Source organism: Notamacropus eugenii, chromosome 4, assembly GCF_028372415.1.
Source record: "Notamacropus eugenii isolate mMacEug1 chromosome 4, mMacEug1.pri_v2, whole genome shotgun sequence".
NCBI classification, from domain to species: domain Eukaryota; kingdom Metazoa; phylum Chordata; class Mammalia; order Diprotodontia; family Macropodidae; genus Notamacropus; species Notamacropus eugenii.
The window spans coordinates 228,431,477-228,454,101 of NC_092875.1; the positions used below are offsets into that span (position 1 = coordinate 228,431,477).

The 22,625-nt window shown below is 37.7% G+C and overlaps 1 protein-coding gene across 4 annotated transcripts in view; it reads right to left on the minus strand.

The window, feature by feature from the left end:
* RNMT (RNA guanine-7 methyltransferase) overlaps window positions 1-22,625 on the minus strand; it is a 61,319-nt gene that overhangs the window by 20,490 nt on the left and 18,204 nt on the right. For all 4 annotated transcript variants that reach the window (XM_072604159.1, XM_072604160.1, XM_072604161.1 and 1 more), the window contains exons 3-7: window positions 14,251-14,386; window positions 8,890-9,015; window positions 7,572-7,687; window positions 5,830-6,011; window positions 1,022-1,186 (exon numbers count right to left, since the gene is read on the minus strand). In XM_072604159.1, coding sequence (XP_072460260.1) covers window positions 1,022-1,186; window positions 5,830-6,011; window positions 7,572-7,687; window positions 8,890-9,015; window positions 14,251-14,386 — 725 coding nt within the window. The remainder of the gene's footprint in view (window positions 1-1,021; window positions 1,187-5,829; window positions 6,012-7,571; window positions 7,688-8,889; window positions 9,016-14,250; window positions 14,387-22,625) is intronic.

Sequence of the window (22,625 nt, forward strand, 5' to 3'; positions counted from 1 at the left end):
AGGTCAATTAAGGGGTCATTGATGGCCACAATGTCTACTCCACCTGAGGTGAATGCAGCCCTGGTCTCCAGGTGCCTAATACAGCCAAATCCGCTGACTCCGACTTTCATCATCTTGTTTCTGAGATGCGACTGAAGTAGCAGATCCTGGCACCGAGCTTGAGAAAAAAGCCGAAAGCTCCCAACCCAATTTCTTATCTAAAGATTCATACTTCAAACTACCTGTCTTCATAGCACAGATTATGTTGCTCCCCTATTTCTCTACTGTCCACTAAATAAAATTTAATTTTCTTATTCTGCCATTTAACCTCCCCCTCCCCTAACCTGGTTATTACTTTCTACCTCTCCAAATTTCTTTCAGATTCCCTTCCATTATTCCACATTTCCATTTAACTAGCAGTCAAACGATCTACTAACACTATGTATCATGCCTTTTATGCCTTTATCCATACCATTCCCTCTGTCTGGAATGACACCTCTCCTGCCCCCATCTGCCCTTTATATCCTTCAAGCCCATCCCAAACATTACCTACTCCATGAAACCTTCACTGAGTTCCCCAGTCAGAAACTATCCTTTCTTTCTCTACTCTCATACTTTGTACATCTATGTTGTCCTTATTATAGTCTCTTCTGAATTAGTTACTGCATAGATAGTGTGGAGTATAACATAATCTGTACATGTGACATTTTCCTTGCTAGACTGTAAGCTTCACAGACCATGCTTAATTTTATTTGTATCTCCCTAAGCACCTAGCACAGTATTCTGTCACAATGTAGGCAACTGATAAATGGCTGCTAATTTAATTTTAGGAAGCCAAAGAAAAGCAAAAGAGCAAGGCATCATAAACCTCGTGGTACCAGTAATGGGTAAATAGTTACTTTTCTATTTATAAGGCTATACTCCTCATTAGAGACATTTTTTTCCCAACACTGGTTGAATACAAATAGTATTGTTACCCATACTCCCTCACCCACTTAAGGCAGTTAAGAGAATAGAAAAGGATAAATTATGAAAGTCTTACTCAATCAGCAAAGGAAAATAAACCAAAAATTCTGGAACATCCACAACACCTTCCAAGTTGAAATCATATTTGCATCCAAATAAAGGATATTCTCCCTTTTTCTGAAACTTTACAGTGTAGACTTCATTTCCAAATGATTCTGTTTCTGAGGCCTCAAGTCGTTTTCTGTAAGTTATCAAAAAGGGTAAAAATTAAATCAATAAATTTATTCTAATCATTCACTTGAAAATACTGAATCTGAAAAAAAGCCAACAATTTGATTAGTTTTGTATATGCTGGTTCTGTGCTACTTTCAGAGACAACATAGTTGAAGAGTAACTTTATTACCATTAAAAATAGAGAGAAAAGAGAGGTAATAATGCCAGGTAGAAATGGCGTCAATCTCTCCTCTATTTGATCTACAGGCAGAATGCCACTATAACCTCCAGTTCTGTACATAAACAATTCATATAAATAGGCAGGTCACAAAAGTTTGTTTTCAGTTCAGTATTTGAAGCATGGGACATAGAAACAATACTATAAAGGATAAATTAGGTTGTGAAGTGAGATCACAAAACTAAATAACTCGATTGTGAAATAAGATCACAAAACCTGTTGGGATTGGAAGCTCAATTCCGTGTGGACAGTCTCGGGCGGGTAAAGGTGGGAGCTTCTAAATCTTAGAGCTCTCACGAGACCCCCCCAGGAAATGGCTGGGAATCGAGGTGAACCGAGCTATCTCGAGTAATTCTGCCTCTTCCCGTGAGAAACATGATGGGAGAGAGATCTCCCCGCCCTCGAGATTGTCCCGGATCTGGGCACACCTAGTTACCTAACAGCATGGTATTCAGATGCAAACTATGCGGCTGAAGGTTAAGTAGGATTGAGGAAGCCTGAAAGCGCTCTTAGCACGTGAGGAGCCAAGAGGACAGTAAGCTCCGCTTTTCCTCTTCTCCTTCTCTCCCCTCCCCCTCTCTCCCCGCTTGTACTTCTACTTCCAATCCCTTAAGATCCTAGCCTCCTTAGGAAATCTCCCCCTCTTCATCCTAAGGAAGATCCCCCTGCACTTGTAACCGAGACCCTGAAATAAAGCTCAACCCTTGTTGGACTCTGGAACGACATTTCTCTCATATGAGCATCCGGTTTTGGCCAACCGAAGACCTCAGAGGTGAGGTAAGAAGACTCGGGTAGCCCACACAGGCCTCTAGGCCTGGCAAAACCAAATAACTCATAATTATACCATAAGTGTTGTATCATTTCAAGTATACATAACCACTGTTTTATAACACTTCCTACATGGAGCTATATTCTAAAGAGGCATCAGGAAAAGATCTCCCCCACAGGTGACCAGTGATGGAGAAGGTAAGTTCCTACCACATGAAAAGGTTGATAATTCCTAAGCCCCAGTAATAGGACAAAACTATATCCACATAAAGAAAGCTAATATTCTAGCTATATTAATAATTAACCTAGTATTCTCAATCAAGAAAAAACTCAAGATGATTCCCTTTATCTTGGGATCATATCTTGTCCTTTAAAGTCACTGCTTTTGCCTTTGCCTAGAATATACTATTCTCTCAGACTATCAGACCTATTCTTTAAATAGTAAATTATTCTTTAAAATTAGAAACAAACCCCTTTCTTCTCCATGACATATTCTCAGAACTGAATTACTACAGCACTTTTATACAATTCAATTGAAATTGTAATTAGGCAATTCATTGTACCCTCGCACTATTATACATTGTTCACAAATCTACAACTTGTCTTCCTGATAAGATTTTAAACTTTTGACATCAAAGACTGTAATATATGTTTATTTCTATCTAATATAGGAGTCTAGCACCACATCCTGCACACTTGTTAACATTTGCAAATCAATTAGGTGGTCAACAGTATTAAGTGTCAAAGAGGACATTAAAAAAGGCACCAGCTTTGGCAAGATCATTTGGAAATCTGTGATTATTATGGAAAATTCAATAGGAGAAAATAAAACTTAAGACAATATCTGCTTCCAGTATCCAAGTATACTTTCTTTATTAAACCACATCCTCGGTAAGATAGTGTTTTTAGAACAAATAACAAATTTGAAATCAAGAAGATCTGGGCTGAAATCCTGTCTCTGCTGTGTGACCTCTGGCAAGTCCTTTAACTTCTCTGAGCCTTAGTTTCCTTTCATCACGACAGAATTAATGTTATGATACAATTTGTCTAAAAATAACATTAAAGTTTACAAAGTACCTTCTTTTAAAAGGACACAGCTTAATTTGAGCCTCACAACAACTGTGTGAGAAAGGTATTACAGAAAGTAATTACTACTTTACTTCCAGTTGCCCATGTTCACAACACCCACCAATCATCCTCCACTTCACAATCACCCCATATATCCAATCCGCTGCCAAGACTTCTCACGTCTAATATTTCTCACATCCATTGCTGCCACTACACTTGGACAACACCCTTCGTTCAGGCTCTCATCACCTCTTATGTGGGACATTACAGTAGAACACTAACTGCTCTCCCCATTTTAACTCTTCTCTTTTCATTTCATCCTCCACAGATATGAAGTAATTTTCTCGAGAGGTACAAGTGTGAATATGTTCTCCCCCTGCTCAAGAAATCTGCGTGATTCCCTTTCCCTATTTCCTCTAGAGTTAGACTCAAGTTCCTATTTAGCACTGAAAGCCTTTCACAACCTGGCTCCAGCATGCATTTCCTAACTATTATTACACACCACCCATCACACACTCTATAGCCACTCAATAGTTCCTCATCTCCATCTCTATATTACCTGTGCTTAGGAAGCACTCGTTAGTCACCTATTCCTCCTTGTTTCTCAAAGCTCAGCTCAGATGTGTCCCTATAGATGGAGTCTTTCCTGGTGTCTTCAGGTTATGATGCTTATCCACAAAAATTACCTCATACTCATTTTTTTATATGTGTACAAATTATCTTCTATAGAAAATAAGTTTCCTGAGTGCAAGGATTACTTAATTCTTTTCTTTGTAATCCCCAATAGGCAAAAGAGTGCCAAGGACACCATACTTAATTAATTCTTGTTGATGATTCTTATTACAAAAGAGGAAAAACATGCTCAGAAAGTGCAGTTCAATAAGCAGGGGGGAGGGAGGAAGAATCTGGCTCTAGAATCAGAAGACATGTTCAAATTCACCTCTGACATTACCAGTGTGACATGTGAGAATCAATCAACAAAGTTCCTACTATGTGCAGGTTTGGGGGATACAAAGTACAAAGACTGAAACCTCCCAATTCAAAATGAGCTTGTATTCTAAAAGTTACAACCTCTCCAAACCTTTGCTTCTCCATCTGTAAAATCAGAAAATAGAACTAGATGGTACCTGAGGTCATTTTCAGTCCCAGATCTACAATCTCTACAAAAAGCTAAGTGACTTGTCCAGACACACAGTTATCAAGTGTTAGAAGAGTTGAAACCAAGTGTTTCTGACTCCAAGTCCAACTGTCCATTATACTACTTTTCATGAACTAACAAATATGCGCTAATAAAAATAATATGCAGTTCATGGGAAGTCACAGAGTATCTTACAAATTGGGGAAACTTAACACCATTTGGCATATCCTCAGCTTTCAAAATACTTAAAACAAGTTCTTCCTTCATTGAACTCAACATGCAAACTGAATAGTTACAAGTGCTTTCTAGATAGTTGTTCTTTTTCTTTTTACGATGAGAACACAAAAATAAAAGCAGGAGAGAAATAGAAAACACAAAGAAAAGTACAGGGAAGGTACTCAATAGAAATGAAGCTGAAGGTCAGCTACAGTAGAACTAAGCACAAAGCAGTCTTAGGTTCAGTTTTACTGGTTATGCTGTTTTTCACTCTAAGGCTGGCAGTTGTTTAATCATGTCATCTGATTGTGGTTCTTCTGTGGCCAAATTCTTTTTTTCTGGCTGTTTGCATTTTTTTAAACTGGAAGCTCTATAGTTTGGCTATAAGGTTCCTGGGGGTTTCTTTCAGGAGGTGACTGGTAGTCCTTTCTATTTCCAATTTGCCCCCTGAATCTAAGAAATCTAGGCAGTTTTTGTTTTTTATTATTGTATTATTTATTTTTTAACATTGTTTTCCTTTTTAAAATTTTGAGTTCCAGATTCTCTCCCTCCCTCCCTCTGCTCCCCTCTCCTACCTACTGAGAAGGCAAATGATATATTAATTATACATGTGATATCAGGTAAAACATAAAGCCTACATTAGCCATATTACCAAAAAAAAAATTAGCAAAAAGTAAAAAAGAAAACTATGCTGCAATTTGCACTCAAGAGTTCCATCAATTTTCTCATTAGAAGTGGTTGGCATTTTCTCATCATGAGTCCTCTGGAATTGTCGTGAATCACTGTATTGATCAGAGTAGATAAGTCTTTCACAGTTGATCATCATTATATATTAAGGAATATGTAATCATATTCCTTGCTGTGCATTCCACATGACTAGGCAAGTGCATGAAATTTGGCAAATCAAATAAGCAAGGAAATGTTAGAATACATCAATAAAACCAAAAATATTAAACAATCTCACATTTCTAATCAATTTCCTATATTGATATTCTGCAAATTATGCTGCTCTTTAAAATCAGCAAGTCAAGGCTCAACACCTAACTATTCTAAGCACATATTCTCAAAAAAGATCTAATTAACTTATTTAACTAATGCCTTTAACTAGATCAATGAGTATATTTCATTTGCAAGACCTTAATATGCCAGTACATTAACAGAAAATCATGCTGAAAATAACATTTTTTAAAGTATACACATTCTCAACATTTCACAAACTATCACAGTACAAAAAAATACTTACATGAGCTCAAAGCTATTTGGTGTAGTACCAATAAAATATCCTCCAGGGCAAAGTTTCTCACAAGCATTTCTGAGCATCATATCAGCCTGTTCATAAGTCTCAAATGAATAATGATATACAAACTGACAACTGCAAATGTCAAAGCACATCTCTGGATCACGAAATTTATCAGTCAAGAGTTCCTGAAACCAATTCAAACAAGTTAAGAATTCAAATTATAAAAGCCTAGATAGAAAACTTCCTCCAAGTTGAAAACAAAATTTCAGAGTCTAAAAAGGTATAAAATTTCAAAAGCTTTCCAAAGAACTTAACAAATAAAAATTAAATAAAGTATTGCAACAATATGGGAAGATACTAGGAAAATTAACATTTTAGAAGATAAACTGTTAATGAGGTAAACTTTATTTTTCTTTGGTTAGGTAAAACATTTCGATTCCAAACTCTATTTAGGGGGGCAAGAAGAGACTCTTAGAATCATTCTATTGGAAAGGATATTAAATAAGCTGGAAAGCATCCAGTGGAGGGGGATCACAGTACCTTACAAATAGGCATCTTAATGTTTACTGAACAAACAATCAAGATAGGGATGAGTCTTAAGTGCATGGCACATGAATATCAGATGAAGGAACTAGGGATGATCACACTGAGAAAACTCCAAAAGAAAATAAAAAGAAATCTTTCAAATAGTTATCACTTGGAAAAGAATAGAATAAGACCTTGCTCTGATTGATCCAGAATGGGCAGAAATAAGGCACATTTGGGGGAGATTTAAGAAATAACTTCTACTAATGAAAACAATTCTGAGATTAGATGGGCTGTCTTCCTCACTGGAAATCCTGAAGCAAATGATAGATGAACCTCTGGCTCAGGACGTTATAGAGGCATTCCTGTCTACAGATTCTAACCCTCCCACTAGATACACTCCATGGCCAGAAGCTGCCTTTTTTCCTTTGGGTTTACTGGCTACATTTCTTGATCAAAGATCAAGTCTTAAAACCCAATTCACTCTGGAGCTCATAGACCGGACAACAAGTCCCCACTCACCTAGCACAGAGTGAATGTAATTACTAAATAGTAATTGTTTCTCTTTTACCCAGGAACCCTGAGGGTCTTCCCCTCCCAGTTTGAGTTTTTATTTTATTAAAGGGGCCATCCCTTGAGTAACTACTTAAAGAAGCCTACACATTGAATGGGTGTATCTCACTCAAAGTGAGAATGTGATAAGACCATAGTCTGAAAGGACCAGAGTCTCATATTACATCCTGGGCAATCCCCAGCGGTCCTGATGAATATCAGGTCACTGGACCCAGATGGCTCAGGAGAAGAAAGTGAGGTTGGTGACCTTGCACAGCCCTCCCTCACTCAAATCAAAGTCAACTGCAAGTCATGTCACCTTGATGTCATGGTCCTCTTCAAGAAGAAGGGACAAGCACAACAACAACCCTCCCACTATCTTGCTCAGACCAAACAACTTGGAAGTAATGTCCAACCAAGGTTCTACATGAGATGATAAATATCAGCAGCTTACAAAATAACCACTGAATGGTAATTATTCTGTCACTGCTAACTTCCCCTTTTAAAGAATTTCAAGTTTAAAATAGGTATGATCGTGGCAAAAAAAATCTTCAAAAAATATAAAAACTAAAATACAATTCACTTGAGATTAAAATTATTGACAAAACTTAAAAATACTAAAAATCAATTCCAGTGTTGGGACAACACATAAAACAAGAAAACAATACCTTTGAGCTGTCTGCAGTTACAAACTCTGCACTGAAAATGTACTCGTGGTCACGACAGTGATTTTTCATGTCAGCATAGCGCTGCTGACACTGTTGGAGGGAAACATCAGCAATATCTACACAGAAAAGCTTCCAATTAAAAGTTATTACAGACCAAAACACAGGATGATAGCAAGATGCAGAAGCAGAGTTATGATACAAATCTCAAACAGTAATCTTAACTGTAAATTCTTGGCATATAATATAACTTAGGTACAAAATCAATTCTACTTCTTTCAAAATAAAGAGGGAAAAGCCTTCATTCTGATGCAAAGGCACCTATTAGTTGACTGTTTTTTAACAAGGGAAAAAAAGTTTTTAAGAGGCAAAGGTTACTATTTAAAGACTAAAAAGAATCAACAGAAAAGGTGAGTCTTGGTTTCAAAGACTATAGTCTAATCAAAGTTACAGTAAATAGGAATTTGCTGAAGAGAAAAGCATGGGTGCTGGTTTGAATTCCAGCAAGACATTCTCTGCACATTTTTTATTACCCCATTCTCACAGATATCCATTTTCGATTATATTCTGCTTACCATTACAATTCTTCACAAAATTATCAAAATGATCTTCCTAAAACATAAGATTCTATAACTCTGTGTTGTTAAAATACAAACCCCTGAGCCTGGTTCTTTCTGATCCTCCACAATGTGGTTCCAAACTACCTTTCTACATACATTTCTTCATCTCCTGCTTCTGTCTGTCCTCCATGTTTAGAATGCAATACTTCTCATCTCTACCTCTCTGAATTTTTATCTTCCCAGGCCCCAAGTTACTAGTAGTATCTCCCTCAAATGATCTTCCATTTATTAAGTAAGGTATTCCCTTTCTCAGTAGAAATACTAGCTCTTTAGAGGTAAGCAGGAACTATTAGTTTGTCTTTGTATCACCAGAGTCTAGTATGGTACCTTGGTAAGAGGCTAACAAGTTTAATTAAATAAAAATGCAAAGGCTAAATTAATCTCCAACTTCTTCATTATTTACATCATCTCTCTTGTGACCAAAGGCATGTGTTTACAACACATCTGGCTATGACTAAGATCAGTTTCAGATCAGAAAAACATAAATGGCCCGCAACAGGAAAATTCATTACTTTTTCAATACCTTACTTTAAAAACATCACTAAAGCCTTAGTGTATTAATTAGAGCCTCACTGAAACTTGGTCTCTGGGATTCATGCCTTAATATTTTAATTATATTTTAATTATAAGGTCCCTGCATCATTTCCAGTTACCTGACTCAGCATAAATGGCTGTTCCTAAAACAATTTATTTCTTCTTACCAGTACAAACTAGTTTGCTAATTTTGCCTTTTTTCCACTTGAGCAAATCTCCACCTTTCCCACATCCCAGGTCCAACACAGTGATATCACGTTTCTTTTTCTGTCGCACTTTTTCTAAAAATTCCCCTGAAAGACAAAAAAACAAAGAAAACTTTTAACTTTAGCCAAAACACAGGTTGTTGCTCCAATAACCTTCACTCAACAAGAAATATGTATTATTAAACGTTTAATTGGCAACTTAAAAATAAATTCAAAACTACAAAAATGAAGTTGTCCCTAAATGGGACAATTAAAAATCATGTGTTTAGCATGCTCTTACAGAAGAGTGTTAATAAAAAAACTGTCTTACAGTTCTCTTCAATTATATATATATATCTCAAATCCTCATGTGTTAAATGATCATTTTTATTCCCCAAAGTGAGGGAAGAACTAGTAATTCATAAATTGTGTTTAAATCTTTTGTTCCCAAAGCTATTTTAATACTTAACTAACTTCTTCTTCAACCCAGTCTTTTGTAAAGCAAAACAGTCATGACTTCACTGTTAAGTTTGAATTTTTAAGTCTTATTTTTCAAAGGAAATAAGATTTTTCCCACTGATACTCTCATACATTAACAGTCTCTTGAGAGTAGGAGTCTCTTGGGAACAGAATGAAACCTAACAAAAACTTCAAGGATTAATCAAAAAGTGACACAGTCTAATTAAAACTACATCAAGACCTTTTTTTTAAAATAAATTATTTTATTTGTTTTCAGTATTCTACAATCACTTCCATATATCTCAGACTTCTTTCCCCTCCCTCCCTCTCCTTCCTCATTCCCTCCCTGAGACGGCATACAATTTTATATAGGTTCTACACATACATTCCTATTAAATATATTTTCATCTTAGTCATGTTGCAAAGAAGAATTAAAATGAATGGGAGAAATCATAAAACAAAACAAAACATAATACAAAAGAAAATGGTCTGCTTCATTTTCCAATCAAATTCCATAATTCTTTCTCTGAATATAGAAGGCCGTTTTGCCTCAAGAGTTCACTGGGAATTTTTTTAAGTCTTTACCACATCAAGATCTTGAAGAAAAAAACACATATAAGAACCTCTCATAACTGTCAAATCACAAAGTTCACAGAACTAATCACATTGTGATTACACCCATATTAACACCTATAAACATTCTTGAACAACTGCAGTGGTCAGTACTACTGAATTCTATCTAAATTACTACACACAAATTAATTTCTCCTTTCTCACCACCTTCAGGATAAAATCATCTGCTTTGTATAACATAAAGGATAGCACTATGGTATAATGGAAAGACCTCTGGATAAGAGACAGAATCTTTTAGCCCGAGTCCCAGTTTCAAAACTTCAACTTCACTAGGGAGCCAAGATGGCAGAGTAGAAACACACAAATACGCTAGCTCTGAACCCACAGCCCATGAAATATCTGTAGAAAAGAGCTGCCAATAAAGGGAGCAGGAGAAGCCATAGAACAGCGGAGCGGACAAGATTTCTGTTCCAGAGAGCCTGAAAACCTCTCGCAAAAGGTTCTTCGCGCTGTGGATGCGGAGCAGAGCCCAACCCTGCCTCGGTGGGGCTGCGCCGAGAGAAGCAGATCTGAGCAGGCTTCAGGGACAGAATCTCCAGCAGCCGCGCGGGTCCCTCCACCCACAGGTGACAAGGGTCAGTGAGAGGGTCTCTTCGGCGGGTCGAGAGGGGAGTGGGGAGCCCCTATGACTCAGGCCCCCTCGGGAGGCACCAGCAGAGGTGGGTGCAGACCGGGGATCCCCAAGCAGGCAGGAGCCCGGATCCATCATTGAAGGTCTCTTCATAAACCCCCTGAGGGAACTAAGCCCGTGAGGCGGCCCTGCCCCTACCCGGGCAGCTGAACTTGATCTCACACTGAATAGCAGCCCTGCCCCTGCCCAAAGCCCTGAGGCTGGGAAGCAGCATTTGAGTCTCAGACCCCAAGCGCTGGCTGGGAGGATCTGGAGGTGAGGTGGGTGTGAGGAGAATATTCAGACGTCAAGTCACTGGCTGGGAAAATGCCCAGAAAAGGGAAAAAAACCAAGACTATAGAGGGTTACTTTCTTGGTGAACAGGTTTCTCCTCCCCTCCTTTCTGATGAGGAAGAACGGTGCTCACCATCAGGGAAAGACACGGAAGTCAGGGCTTCTGTATCCCAGCCCACTCAATGGGATCAGACCATGGAAAAGCTCAAAAAGAGCTCAGAAAATTTTGAAAATTATGTTAGAGAGGTGGAAGAAAAACTGGGAAGAGCAATGAAAGACATGCAAGCAAAGTATGAACAGCAGATCAGCATCCTGCTAAAGGAGACCCAAAAAAATGCTGAAGAAAATAACACCCTGAAAAATAGGCTAACTCAATTGGCAAAGGAGGTTCAAGAAGCCAATGAGGAGAAGAATGCTTTCAAAAGCAGAATTAGCCAAATGGAAAAGGAGATTCAAAAGCTCACTGAAGAAAATAGTTCTTTCAAAAATTAGAATGGAACAGATGGAGGCTAATGATTTTATGAGAAATCAAAACTTCAACTTCAAATCTGTGGGCCACTGGGAAGTCATAATAATATGGGCCTGTTTGTTTTTCTATATGAGGGTGATATGTAACATCTGTACAGCCCACCTCACAGAGGTGGTATGTTATATGATTTATAGGCATCGAAGTACCTTAAAAATAACACTGTATATGGACCTGGAGGCCCTGGGTTCAAATCCTAGTTCCACTCACTATCTTTGGGACTTTGGGGAAGTCACTTAAACCTCTCTGGGCTTAACTTTGTTCCACTGAGCCAATTGCTTCTGGGTTTCTGCTAACTATAGGATCATAGGGCAAAATCATGTTTCAAACTTATCTTTTAAAATTATAAAGATTAAGGAGTTTATGTCACAGAAATTTCAGACTAAAAGGAACCTACTAATTTTCTACACATTCCAAATACTACAAGAAACAAAAACTATCAAACCATCAAAGATGACAAAAAATGGTACAAAAGTTCATGCCTGAACAGGGATTCTTAACTCTTTTTTGTGTCATGGATCTCTTTGGCAGTCTAGTGAAGCCTATTATAGATTATCAATTCAGGATTATGAAAAAAAGCAAATAAACTGTTCATAACCTTCAACCCAGAGATCCTACTACTAGGCTTATAACTTAAGGAAGTTGAATTGACAGAAACAAAGGTCCAAAATATGCCAACTTTACCAACATTTTCACAGCAGCATTGTTTGTGGTAGCAAAGGAATAGACCCAAAATGGGTATCTATAGACTGGGGGAAAAACTGAAAAGCATAGGAATATAATGGAATATTATTTTGGAGTAAGAAACAAGAAGAGGCAGTGTAGCATAATAAAGAGTTAATAAGACAGCAGAATCAAGAGGACCGACCTGAGTGCAAATCTCAGCCCGGAAACACACTGTGTGAATGTGGGAAGTCACTTAAACTTCTCAATGCCCCCATAAACTGAGCAAGACTATAAAAAATAGTGAGCAGGTGCTAATTTGCATTAGTAGATGGCTTTTCCTCAAAGGAAGTTCCCTACATTAATAAAGTCACAGGTCACATCCAAAAAGGGAAAAAAAAGCCCAAAGAATTCAAAGAAACATGGAAAGATCTGTATAAAATGAGAAACAAAATAAACAAAAACAGAAGAGTATACATAGCAAGAATGCAAATATAAGCTAAAAGGAACTGAACTCTCAATAACTAAAAAACTAGTTAAGGGTCCAGGGAACAGATAATGGGGTTTAGCACTCCCATTTATCATAGGGGATGGATTAACAAAACGGAATATTGTATACACTGTCAAATGTGGCTGACAATGGATGTTTCTATTTATTAGTTTTTCTATCTCAAAGGGTAATAAGTGGGGGAAAGGCATAATGACTAGAGGGTTAAAAAAAAGGTCACTTTTTTCTTTATAATTTTCCTATATACTATAAAGATGGTAATAATTCAGACTAAAGGGCACTATAAATTTGTTTATTTTCAAATAGTCTCATTAATTTTATAAACATTACATATTAAAAACTAAGCTATGAATGAATCTCAATAGCTTTACAAAAAATGAGAAAGGTTGAGAAAGAGAGCCCTACTCAAAATACAGACATAATTAGAATTGAGATTACAATGGCAGGTGCAGAGAAAAAACTGTCACTGAGGTTATAGGAATAGCTGGAGGGAAAAAAAAAAGCTGTCACTTGAGCACCAGGAATAGCTTAACTTCAGAATTCCAAGAATATTACAGAGAATAACTTTCTACAAAGTTTTCACTAGCTATCTTCTTGATGCTACAGCAGAAACTGACACAGGAAAAAAAATCTTAAATGTATGACCAATAAGCAGAGAGACTGATGAAAGGTTAATACGCTGATCAAGGCAATCATATAAACAAAGCCTAAACCAAGCAAATAGAGAAGCTGGAAGGATATATACAAGTGACTAAAATACAAAGTAATTAAGAGTAATATTATAGAACTATAAAATTGGGAGGGAGTTTAGGGGACAGCTAGTCTGACTTGTAATAGAAGACTGCAGGGAAAAAGGAAGAGTAGAATACAAATGATCAAAATTTACAAATGACCTTTTTCTTGGTAGTATCCAAGCAGTCTCCAATTTATCATTTTATCTACATTGACTGGCATTCAGAATGCATTTTTTTCATAGAAACTGTTATGCCAGTGAATGAGATTTTGCAAAGTTTTAACTGGCTGTTTTTTGTTCTAACACCAGACATCAAGTCCCCGAACCCCTATAAAAGGTTCTGTTGGCTAGTCCACAACGGCAGGTTTAACTCATAGAGTACCTGAAGTACAGAGTACTGATAGCAATCACCAAGTACAACACTGCCTCTAAGGAAAATATTTATGGGACAAACACTCCTCAATCCTACCATATCTCTGCTGATAGAAGAGGATGCTCAAGTAATTGCAATGTCTATGCTCTAGAAATTTAACTCAACTGCTAGATGGAGATTTAAATACATGCTTTCTCTGCTACGAACAAATACATATAAAGAACATCAGTCAATAAATGTAAACACATGTTTACATCTCCTTTTCAGAGGCCAGGGGCTTAATATTAACTAATCTTTTTCCCTCTCTAACATCTCACTATCAATTAAGTTTCTATTAATCCCTTCTCAGACTTAAAACTTAAGTCCTAAGAGAAATCACTGGTCCTTCTGGAAAGTTCATCTTCAGATGTGAATACACAAAAACTTTCTTAATTTTTAACTATACCCATTTTTTTAACTATACCAAAGTGTTTGCTCAACAACCAATTATGCCAGAGAAAGATAAATAAGACACATAAATATAATAAAAATATGATACTCATACCAATGAGGACACTCTTCATCCAATTATTAAAGTTTCGAAGGTAAAAAATACGACTCTGGCTTCGTTTCTCCAGGCCAACTTCCTGAAGTTCATTGTAGTGAGCAGCTACTGTTGAGCCATGTCCTTCTTCCAAATGCTGAATGCAGGAGAAAGCAGGACAATATTGAAAGAAGTGTAAAACTGACAAAAATAAAAATTTATCTACACAAGTACAACCAAGTTTAAAATACAGCTAAAAGTTACGAAATCCATTATTCATCAGTATGAATCCTTAGGCTTCCTTTTCTATGCCACCCTGCTCCTCTTGCTGCTTCACTCTCCAAACCATATCACTAAAGACTATTACTAGCTTATGGTAATTTCCCCACCGCTACATTCCACCACATGTATAATCACCTTTTTTCTAAGAACTGTAATGAAATCACCATTATCATTAACAAACCTAGAAAGGTTGTATTACTAATACTTTATTGATTCACTCAACATCTTTGTTATTTCACAGACCATGATATCCTTCCCTGGTCACTGCATGCGCGCACATGTCCATATGCATGTGCGTGTGAGTGTGTTATATACCCTAGGCAACTAGGCAATAGTGTGGCTACAACACAGGTGTCAGAAGTTCAAATTCCAACTCAGTCACTTACTAGCTATGTGACCCTGGACATGTCACTTAATTGATGGCTGCTTCAGCTTCCTCGTATGTAAAATGAGAATAATTATTGTACCTACCTCCTACGGATGCCATTAAGACCAAATGAGATTATTAGTTTTAAAGAATTCAGCACAGCGCCTGGCACAGGGTAGGCATTTAATCAATGCTTGTTCCCTTCCCTGCCCTCATTAGAATATAAAATCCTTAAGAAAAAATGATTATCTACATTTTGTACTTATATCCTGATGCTCAGCACAGTATTTGGAACATGGTAGGCAATAAAGAAATGCTTTTCATTAATTCTTTTGTTTTTAATTATTTGTTTTTTCAGTTCTCAACATTCACTTCCACAAGAATTGGAATTCAAAATTTTCTCCCTATCTCTCCCCATCGCCCACCCCAGGACAGCATGCACCCCATCCACCCTTTCCTCCAGTCTGTCCTCACTTTCATCACCCACCCTTCTTCCATCCCCCTTCAACTCGATTTTCCTGAAGAGCAAAATACATTTCTATGCTCCATTGCCTGTATATCTTAATTCCCAGTTGCATGCTAGAACAATTTTTAACAATCATTCTTAAAGCTTTGAGTTCCATATTCTCTCCCTCCCTCCCCACCCTCATTGAGAAAACAAGCAATTCAATATAGGTCATATATGTGTAACAATGCAAAGTACTTCCATAATAGTTATGTTGTAAAAGACTAGCCACATTTCCCTCTATCCTATCATGCCCTCAATTTATTCCATTCTTTCCCTTGACCTGTACTCCCACAATAGTGTTTGCTTCTGATTATTCCTTTCTCCAATGTGCCATCCCCTGTATTATCTTCCCTCTCCTATCCCCTTCCTACAGGGTAAAATAGATTTCCATACCAAATTGTGGGTGTGTTATTCCCTCCTTACGCCAAATCCTATGAGAGCAAGATTCAATTATTTTCTTTCATCTCCCCCTTATTCCCCTCCATTGTAAAAGCTTTCTTCCTCTTTTTATGTGAGATAATCTGCTACATTCTACCTCTCCCTTTCTTTTATTCCTAGTACATTCCATTCAATAGTAAATTTAATTTTTTTACGTATTCTCCCTTCATATTCAGCTCACCCTATGTCCTTTATGTACATGTATGTGTATATATATACATATACGTATACATACACACATACACTCATGTCCATATATATCTACACATGTATAAAACATACATACATACTCATACATGCCTACATATATATTCCCTCCAACTACCCTAATACTGAAAAAGGTCTCATGCATTACAAATAACATCTTTTCAAGCAGGAATGTAAACACTTCAACTATAATGAGTTCCTTAAGGCTTCTCTTTCCTGTTTACCTTTTCATGTTTCTCTTGATTCTTGTATTTGAAAGTTAAATTTTCTATTCAGCTCTGGTCTTCACAACAAGAATGCTTGGAAATCCTCTACTTCATTGAAATTCCATTTTCCCCCCCTGAAGTATTATACTCAGTTTTTCTGGGTAGGTGATTCTTGGTTTTAACCCTATCTCCTTTGACCTCTGGAATATCATATTCCAATTCCTTCAACTTCTTACGGCAGAAGCTGCTAAATCCTGTGTTATCCTGATTGTATTTCCACAATACCTGAATTATTTCTTTCTGGTTGCTGTAATATTTTCTCCTTGACCTGGGAACTCTAGAATTTGGCTACTATATTCCCAGGAGTTTTCCTTATGGTATCTCTTTCAGGAGGTGATGAATGAATTCTTTCCATTTCTGTTTTACCCTCTGGTTCTAGAATATCAGGGCAGTTTTCTTTGATAACTTCTTGAAAGATGATGTCTGGGCTCTTTTTTTGATCATGGTTTTCAGGTAGATCAATAATTTTTAAATTATCTCTCCAGGATCTATTTTCCAGGTCAGTTGTTTTTCCAATGAGATATTTCACACTGTCTTCCATTTTTTCATTCTTTTGGCTTTGTTTTGTAATTTCTTGGTTTCTTATAAAGTCATCAGCTTCCATCTGCTCCATTCTAATTTTTAAAGAACTATTTTCTTCAGTCAGCTTTTGAACCTCTTTATCCATTTGACCAATTCTGCTTTTGAAAGCATTCTTCTCATTGGCTATTTGGATCTCTTTTGCCATTTGGGTTAGTCTATTTTTAAAGGTGTTATTTTCTTCAGCATTTCTTTGGGTCTCCGTTAGCAAGCTGTTGACTTGCTCTTCATGATTTTCCTGCATCGCTCTCATTTCTCTTCCCAATTTTTCCTCCACCTCTCTTACTTGATTTTCAAAATTCTTTTTGAGCTCTTCCGTGGCCCGAGACCACTGCCTATTTTTTTTTTTGGATGTTCTGGATGTAGAAACCTTGACTTTGTTGTCTTTCTCTGATGGTACGTTTTCTGCTTCCTCATCCAAGAGGATGGAAGAAAATATCTGTTCACCAAGAAAGTAACCTTCTGTAGTCTTATTTTTTTCCCTTTTGGGGGCATTTTCCTAGTCAGTTACTTGACTTTTGAGTCCTTTTGTCAAGTGGAGGGCGTACTATCCTAGACTTCAGAGGTTTTGTGCAACTATTCTTTGAGATATCTCTAGGGACATGTAAGTTCTCAGTTCCTCCAAAGTGGCACAATCAAGGGAGAGTTTACTCCTCTCTTGGCCTGCACTCTGGTCTCTAGGTAATGCAAGCACTCTTTTCCGCCCTGGAACTGGGAGTAGGATTCCCTCTCCACAGCCACCACCCAGCACCAGCGCTCCTCCTCACCCCAGGACCTCCACTCAGGGCTGAAACCCAGATCAGGAGCTCAATTCCCCCAGGGTCTTTAGACTAAAGCTGAGGGCTACAAAAGTGGACGCTGCTGCCACAATGGCTGCTGCTGCCCTGGGGCCAGAGCGAAACATGCTTGCCTCTCACCCAGGTGAAAGAGCTCTCTTATTGACCTCTGAAGTTGTCTTTGGCGTTTGTGCACTGGGAATCACAGCTGCTGCCTGTGATTCCTCGCCCTGAAGCCTGCCCCAGTCCTGTCCCTACTGTGTGGTTCAGGTTGGGTTGTGCTCTGCTCCAAGTCTGATGTGACAGACCTTTCCTATCAGCCTTCCAGGCTGTCCCGGACTAGAAATCTGTTTCACTGTCATTTTGTGGATTTTCCTGCTCTAGAATTTGTTCAGAGTCATTGTTTACAGGCATTTTATGATTATGAGGGGAGAGATAGAGTAAGTCCTTCCTTCTACTCCACCATCTTGGCTCCGCCCCTTTGTTAATTAAGAGGAAGAAATAAATTATTTTTTCTCCCTTCTCCTAAATAAAAAGCTTCTCTATCTTTTAAAATTGTTTTCCTTGGTGTAATGATAATTTAAATGGGAAGATCTTTACCATAATTAACAGACCCATGCAACCTGCTTAAATCACATGGAAGCCTAAGTCACATGTGGTAGGAAAAGCTTACTGAAAGAGTGGAAAAAGAAGGGTGGAGCAGAACTGTGAGGAAGTTAGTGAAAGTAGCTAGGGAAGAGGGAGGAGAGGACACAGGCAAGTAGGCAGTTAGGCTCCTGAGTATTTATTTGTAGGAAGGCCCCAGCAGTGGGAGTTAGGGGGAGCTTAGGAAGGACTTTGTTCCCTACAGTGCTAATGTGAATTGACTTCTTGGTTACTATGATGGATTTGTTTTTCTGATGTCTAAATAGATGTTTTTCTTCTGCCTTCTATGTGAAGAGTCTGTTATATTTTGTGATTCAGAACTACGCCAGCATTTTCATAGTTGCCCTTAGTGCTCTTAATACTGCCTTGGTGATACACCTGGTTTATCTAAAATTAGGTTTTAGAACATCAGAAGAACAACCCTGCCAAACTTTTAGAGTTAAGAAAGAATGCAGGCAATTTAGAAAAATTAATGTACTTGACAGTAAACATTTTATTGAATGTTCTAAATACCTACTATGTACAAGGCACTGTGAAGCTACAGATGTCTAACAGTAATGAGTAACACTAAAGTATAAAATGGCATCTATTCTGAAGTATATTAAACTATAACAGTACAAAGGAATGTATTATTTAGATTAAGTCAATATGGAGAAATATCTGTAATACACTGTGATCTGCTTTAAGCAAATCTAATGACCAAAAACAGACCTTATAAAACAAAAGTAAATTTTTACTATACTATTCACCACAAAATATCACTCAATTCCAATTTGAAGTATTTAACTACCTATTGGCATCTGTTTAAAAAAAATCTAAGACTGAAAAACGTTATTTCAAAAACAACTTCGCATGATCACACATATTACATAAATTAAAATACACCTGTGGTACTTCATATACATGTAACTTCAAGTTTAACAACCTGGATTTACTTAACACACTCTATTTTTAGAGTGTTCCTTATGAACAATCTATAAATACAGTTTTGTAACAGACAGTAAAGTCAAAAATGGCAATGTTAATGGTTCACTGATTATTATTAGCCCTAACAGAACTTTCTTAATACAAAAATTGAACTTTCTAGTTCCTGTTTTCCCTGTTCCCCTGAAGGCTAAGTGACATTCCCACATATCTTCTTGATAAGAGCACCAGCGTGCCAAAGACAAAATAGTTCTCACTATGATGAATTCATTGGGGAATTTAGAATCAGGTCTTAGACGGTTAAGTAAATCATAAAATTTAAACTGGCTTTATTTTCTTCAGTCTTACTAAATCTAAAGCAATTACTCTAACTTAATCAGCAAATAAGTCTATCTGTAACATCCATTATTGGTGTCAACAAAACTATTTTGTGAGACAAGCTCAAAACTAAAAAATCTTGCTGCCTGAAGATCTTTTAGAGCAAACGGTGTAAAAAATAATTTGCGACCTTACACTCAAATACAATAACTAAAAATTTTCCAAGATTAGAAATGATTATTTCAATTAGCTTTAGTGGGTACCAAACTGCAATACTGAGAAGGCACATTTAAGTCAAATAAACGTTACAGCCTCTTAAAATCATCTCAGAGGAGGAAGAAAACACAGCTACTATGAATCATAAGTAATATTTTTTATTATTTAGTAGTTAAACCAGGGTGGGGAACCTGCAGTCTTCAGGCCACATGTGGCCCTCTTGGTCCTCAAGTGCAGCCTTTTGACTGAATCCAAACTTCAAACTTTAAATCCCCTTAATAAAGATTTGTTGGGGAGGAGCTAAGATGGCTGAGTAGAAGCAGGAACCTGCTCAAGTTCTCCCCCCAAATTCCTGTAAAAAATGACTATAAACAAATTTTAGAGTAGCAGAAGCCACAAAATGACAGAGTGAAACAGATTTCAAGCCCAAGACAACCTAGAAAGCTGACAGGAAAGGTTTATTGCATCAGGCTCTGAGCAGGGCACAGTACAACTTGGGCTGTGCCAACACAGACAGTACTGGAGCAGGCTTCAGTTCACTGGCTACTGCTGTGGTTTCCAGATTTTTCAACCCACAAAAGCTTCAAACGTCAGTGACAAAGCTCTCTCACGCAGGTGGAAGGGAGTGTGGTCCAATCACAGGTCCAGCCTCAGCACGGTGGTAGCCATTGCAGCAGCTACTTCTGGAGCTCTCTGCCTACAGATGGTGGGAGAACTGAGCAGCTGATCTGGGTCTCAGTCCTGAGTGGCAATCCTGTGGTGAGGAGGAGCTCTGGTGTGGTGGAGCTGGCGGTGGCAGTGGAGAGTGAATCCTATTTGCAGTTCCAGGGCAGAAAAAGAGTGCTTGTGGATGCTCAGAGCAGAGCGCAGGCTAGGAGAGGACTTCGGAGGAACTGAGAACTTACAGGTGTCTAGAGATATCTCCAAAACAGCTGCATAAAACCTCTGAAACCTGGGGTAGTATACCCTCCACTTAACAAAGAGTTCAAAAGTCAAGTAAGTGGCTGGGAAAATGCCCAAAAAGGGGGGAAAAAATAAAAATATAGAAGGTTATTTCTTGGTGAAAAAGTATTTTTTCCATCCTTTCAGAGGAGGAAGATTAAAGCATACAACCAGAAGAAGATAGCAAGGTCTAGGCTCCTACATCCAAACCCTCCAAAAAAAAAAAGAGTGAAATTATTTTAGATCATGGAAGAGCTCAAAAAGGATTCTGAAAATCAAATAAAAGAAGTAGAGGAAAACTTGGGAAGGGAAATGAGAGTGATCCAAGAAAATCATAACAAATGACCTGGAAAATAGATCCTGGAGAGATAATTTAAAAATTATTGATCTACCTGAAAAACCCAGACAATCATCTTTCAAGAAATTATCAAGGAAAACTGCCCTGATATTCTAGAACCAGAGGATAAAACAGAAATGGAAAGAATTCGCTGATCACCTCCTGAAAGAGACCCCAAAAGGAAAACTCCTAGGAATATTGTAGCCAAATCCCAGACTTCCCAGGTGTCATGGTAACTATAAGAGAGTTTAAAGATCTTCCCTACCCATTAATGGGCCTAACTATTAAGGAAAGCTTGATTAAGGCAGGCCCACACCTTTTGTTAATTTTCTAATGAAGCACTTGTTCTCAAGGGTTGTGATGCCCTCTAGCTGTAGAAAATGTATAAATCATCTGAGGTGAGGTTTTACTTTGGGGCTTACTTACTGGAAATATCTGTGTGGCCAGTCGAGTCTCTGGAAAGCCATTAAGGAACCCCCCTCCCCCAATCCTTCAGATTTGAAAACCCAGATGTTGGTGCTTCTCTCTCTGGTAACTATGTATGTATGGTCAGACAGTTATCTGTCTGTTGATCTGTCAGGCAGTTGGAAGCCCTGTCTGTTGATTTGATTTCTCGATATTTTCTCTGAAGATCAGAGCACTAACTTTTTCCCCTGAACTAAGTGAATGATATATGTGCTTGATTAAAGTGATTGTTGACCCCTCAAAAGCTGCCTTTCTTTTTAGAAAAGCAGATCTAAGAACCCGTGAGAGCAGGCCCTCCACTGTATGTCAGGGTCCTTGCTTTTACACGCAGTCAAAGAGAAAATATTACAGCAGCCAGAAAGAAACAATTCAAGTATTGTGAAAGTTCTAGTTCCTGTTTTCCCTGTTCCCCTGAAGGCTAAGTGACATTCCCACAGGATTTAGCAGCTTCTACAGTAAGGGAAAAGTCAAAGGAGACAGGATTAAAACAAATAATCACCTATCCAGCAAAACTGAATATAATACTTAAGAGAAAAAAATGGAATTTCAATGAAAAAGAGGACTTCCAAGCAGTTTTATTGAAAAGACCAGAGGTGAAGAGAAAATCTCACTTTCAAATAGAAGAATCAAGAGAAACATGAAAAGATAAACAGGGAAGAGAAGCCATAAAGGAGCCATTAAAGTTGAACTGTTTACATTCCTACATGGAAAAATGATATTTGTAACTCATGAAACCTTTTTCAGCATTAGAGTAGTTAGAGTAGAGATATATAGGTATACATACATACACACGCGCATGGGTGTGTACAGGTATGTATCTACGTATACATATGTATGTGTGTATGTATGTATATGTATGTGTCCGTATATATATATGGAGAGAGGGAGAGAGAGAGAAAAAGAGACAGTGTGCGCCACAGGGTGAGCTGAATATGAAGGGAGAATACCTAAAAATAAAATTTACTGTACGAATGTACTGAGAGAAAGAGAAAGGCAGAGGTAGAATGTAGCAAATTATCTCACATAAAAGAGGCAACAAAGAACTTTTACAATGAAGACGAAGAGGGAGGAGATGAAAGGGAAAAAGTGAGCCTTTCTCTCAAGGGACATGGTTTAAGGAGGAAAT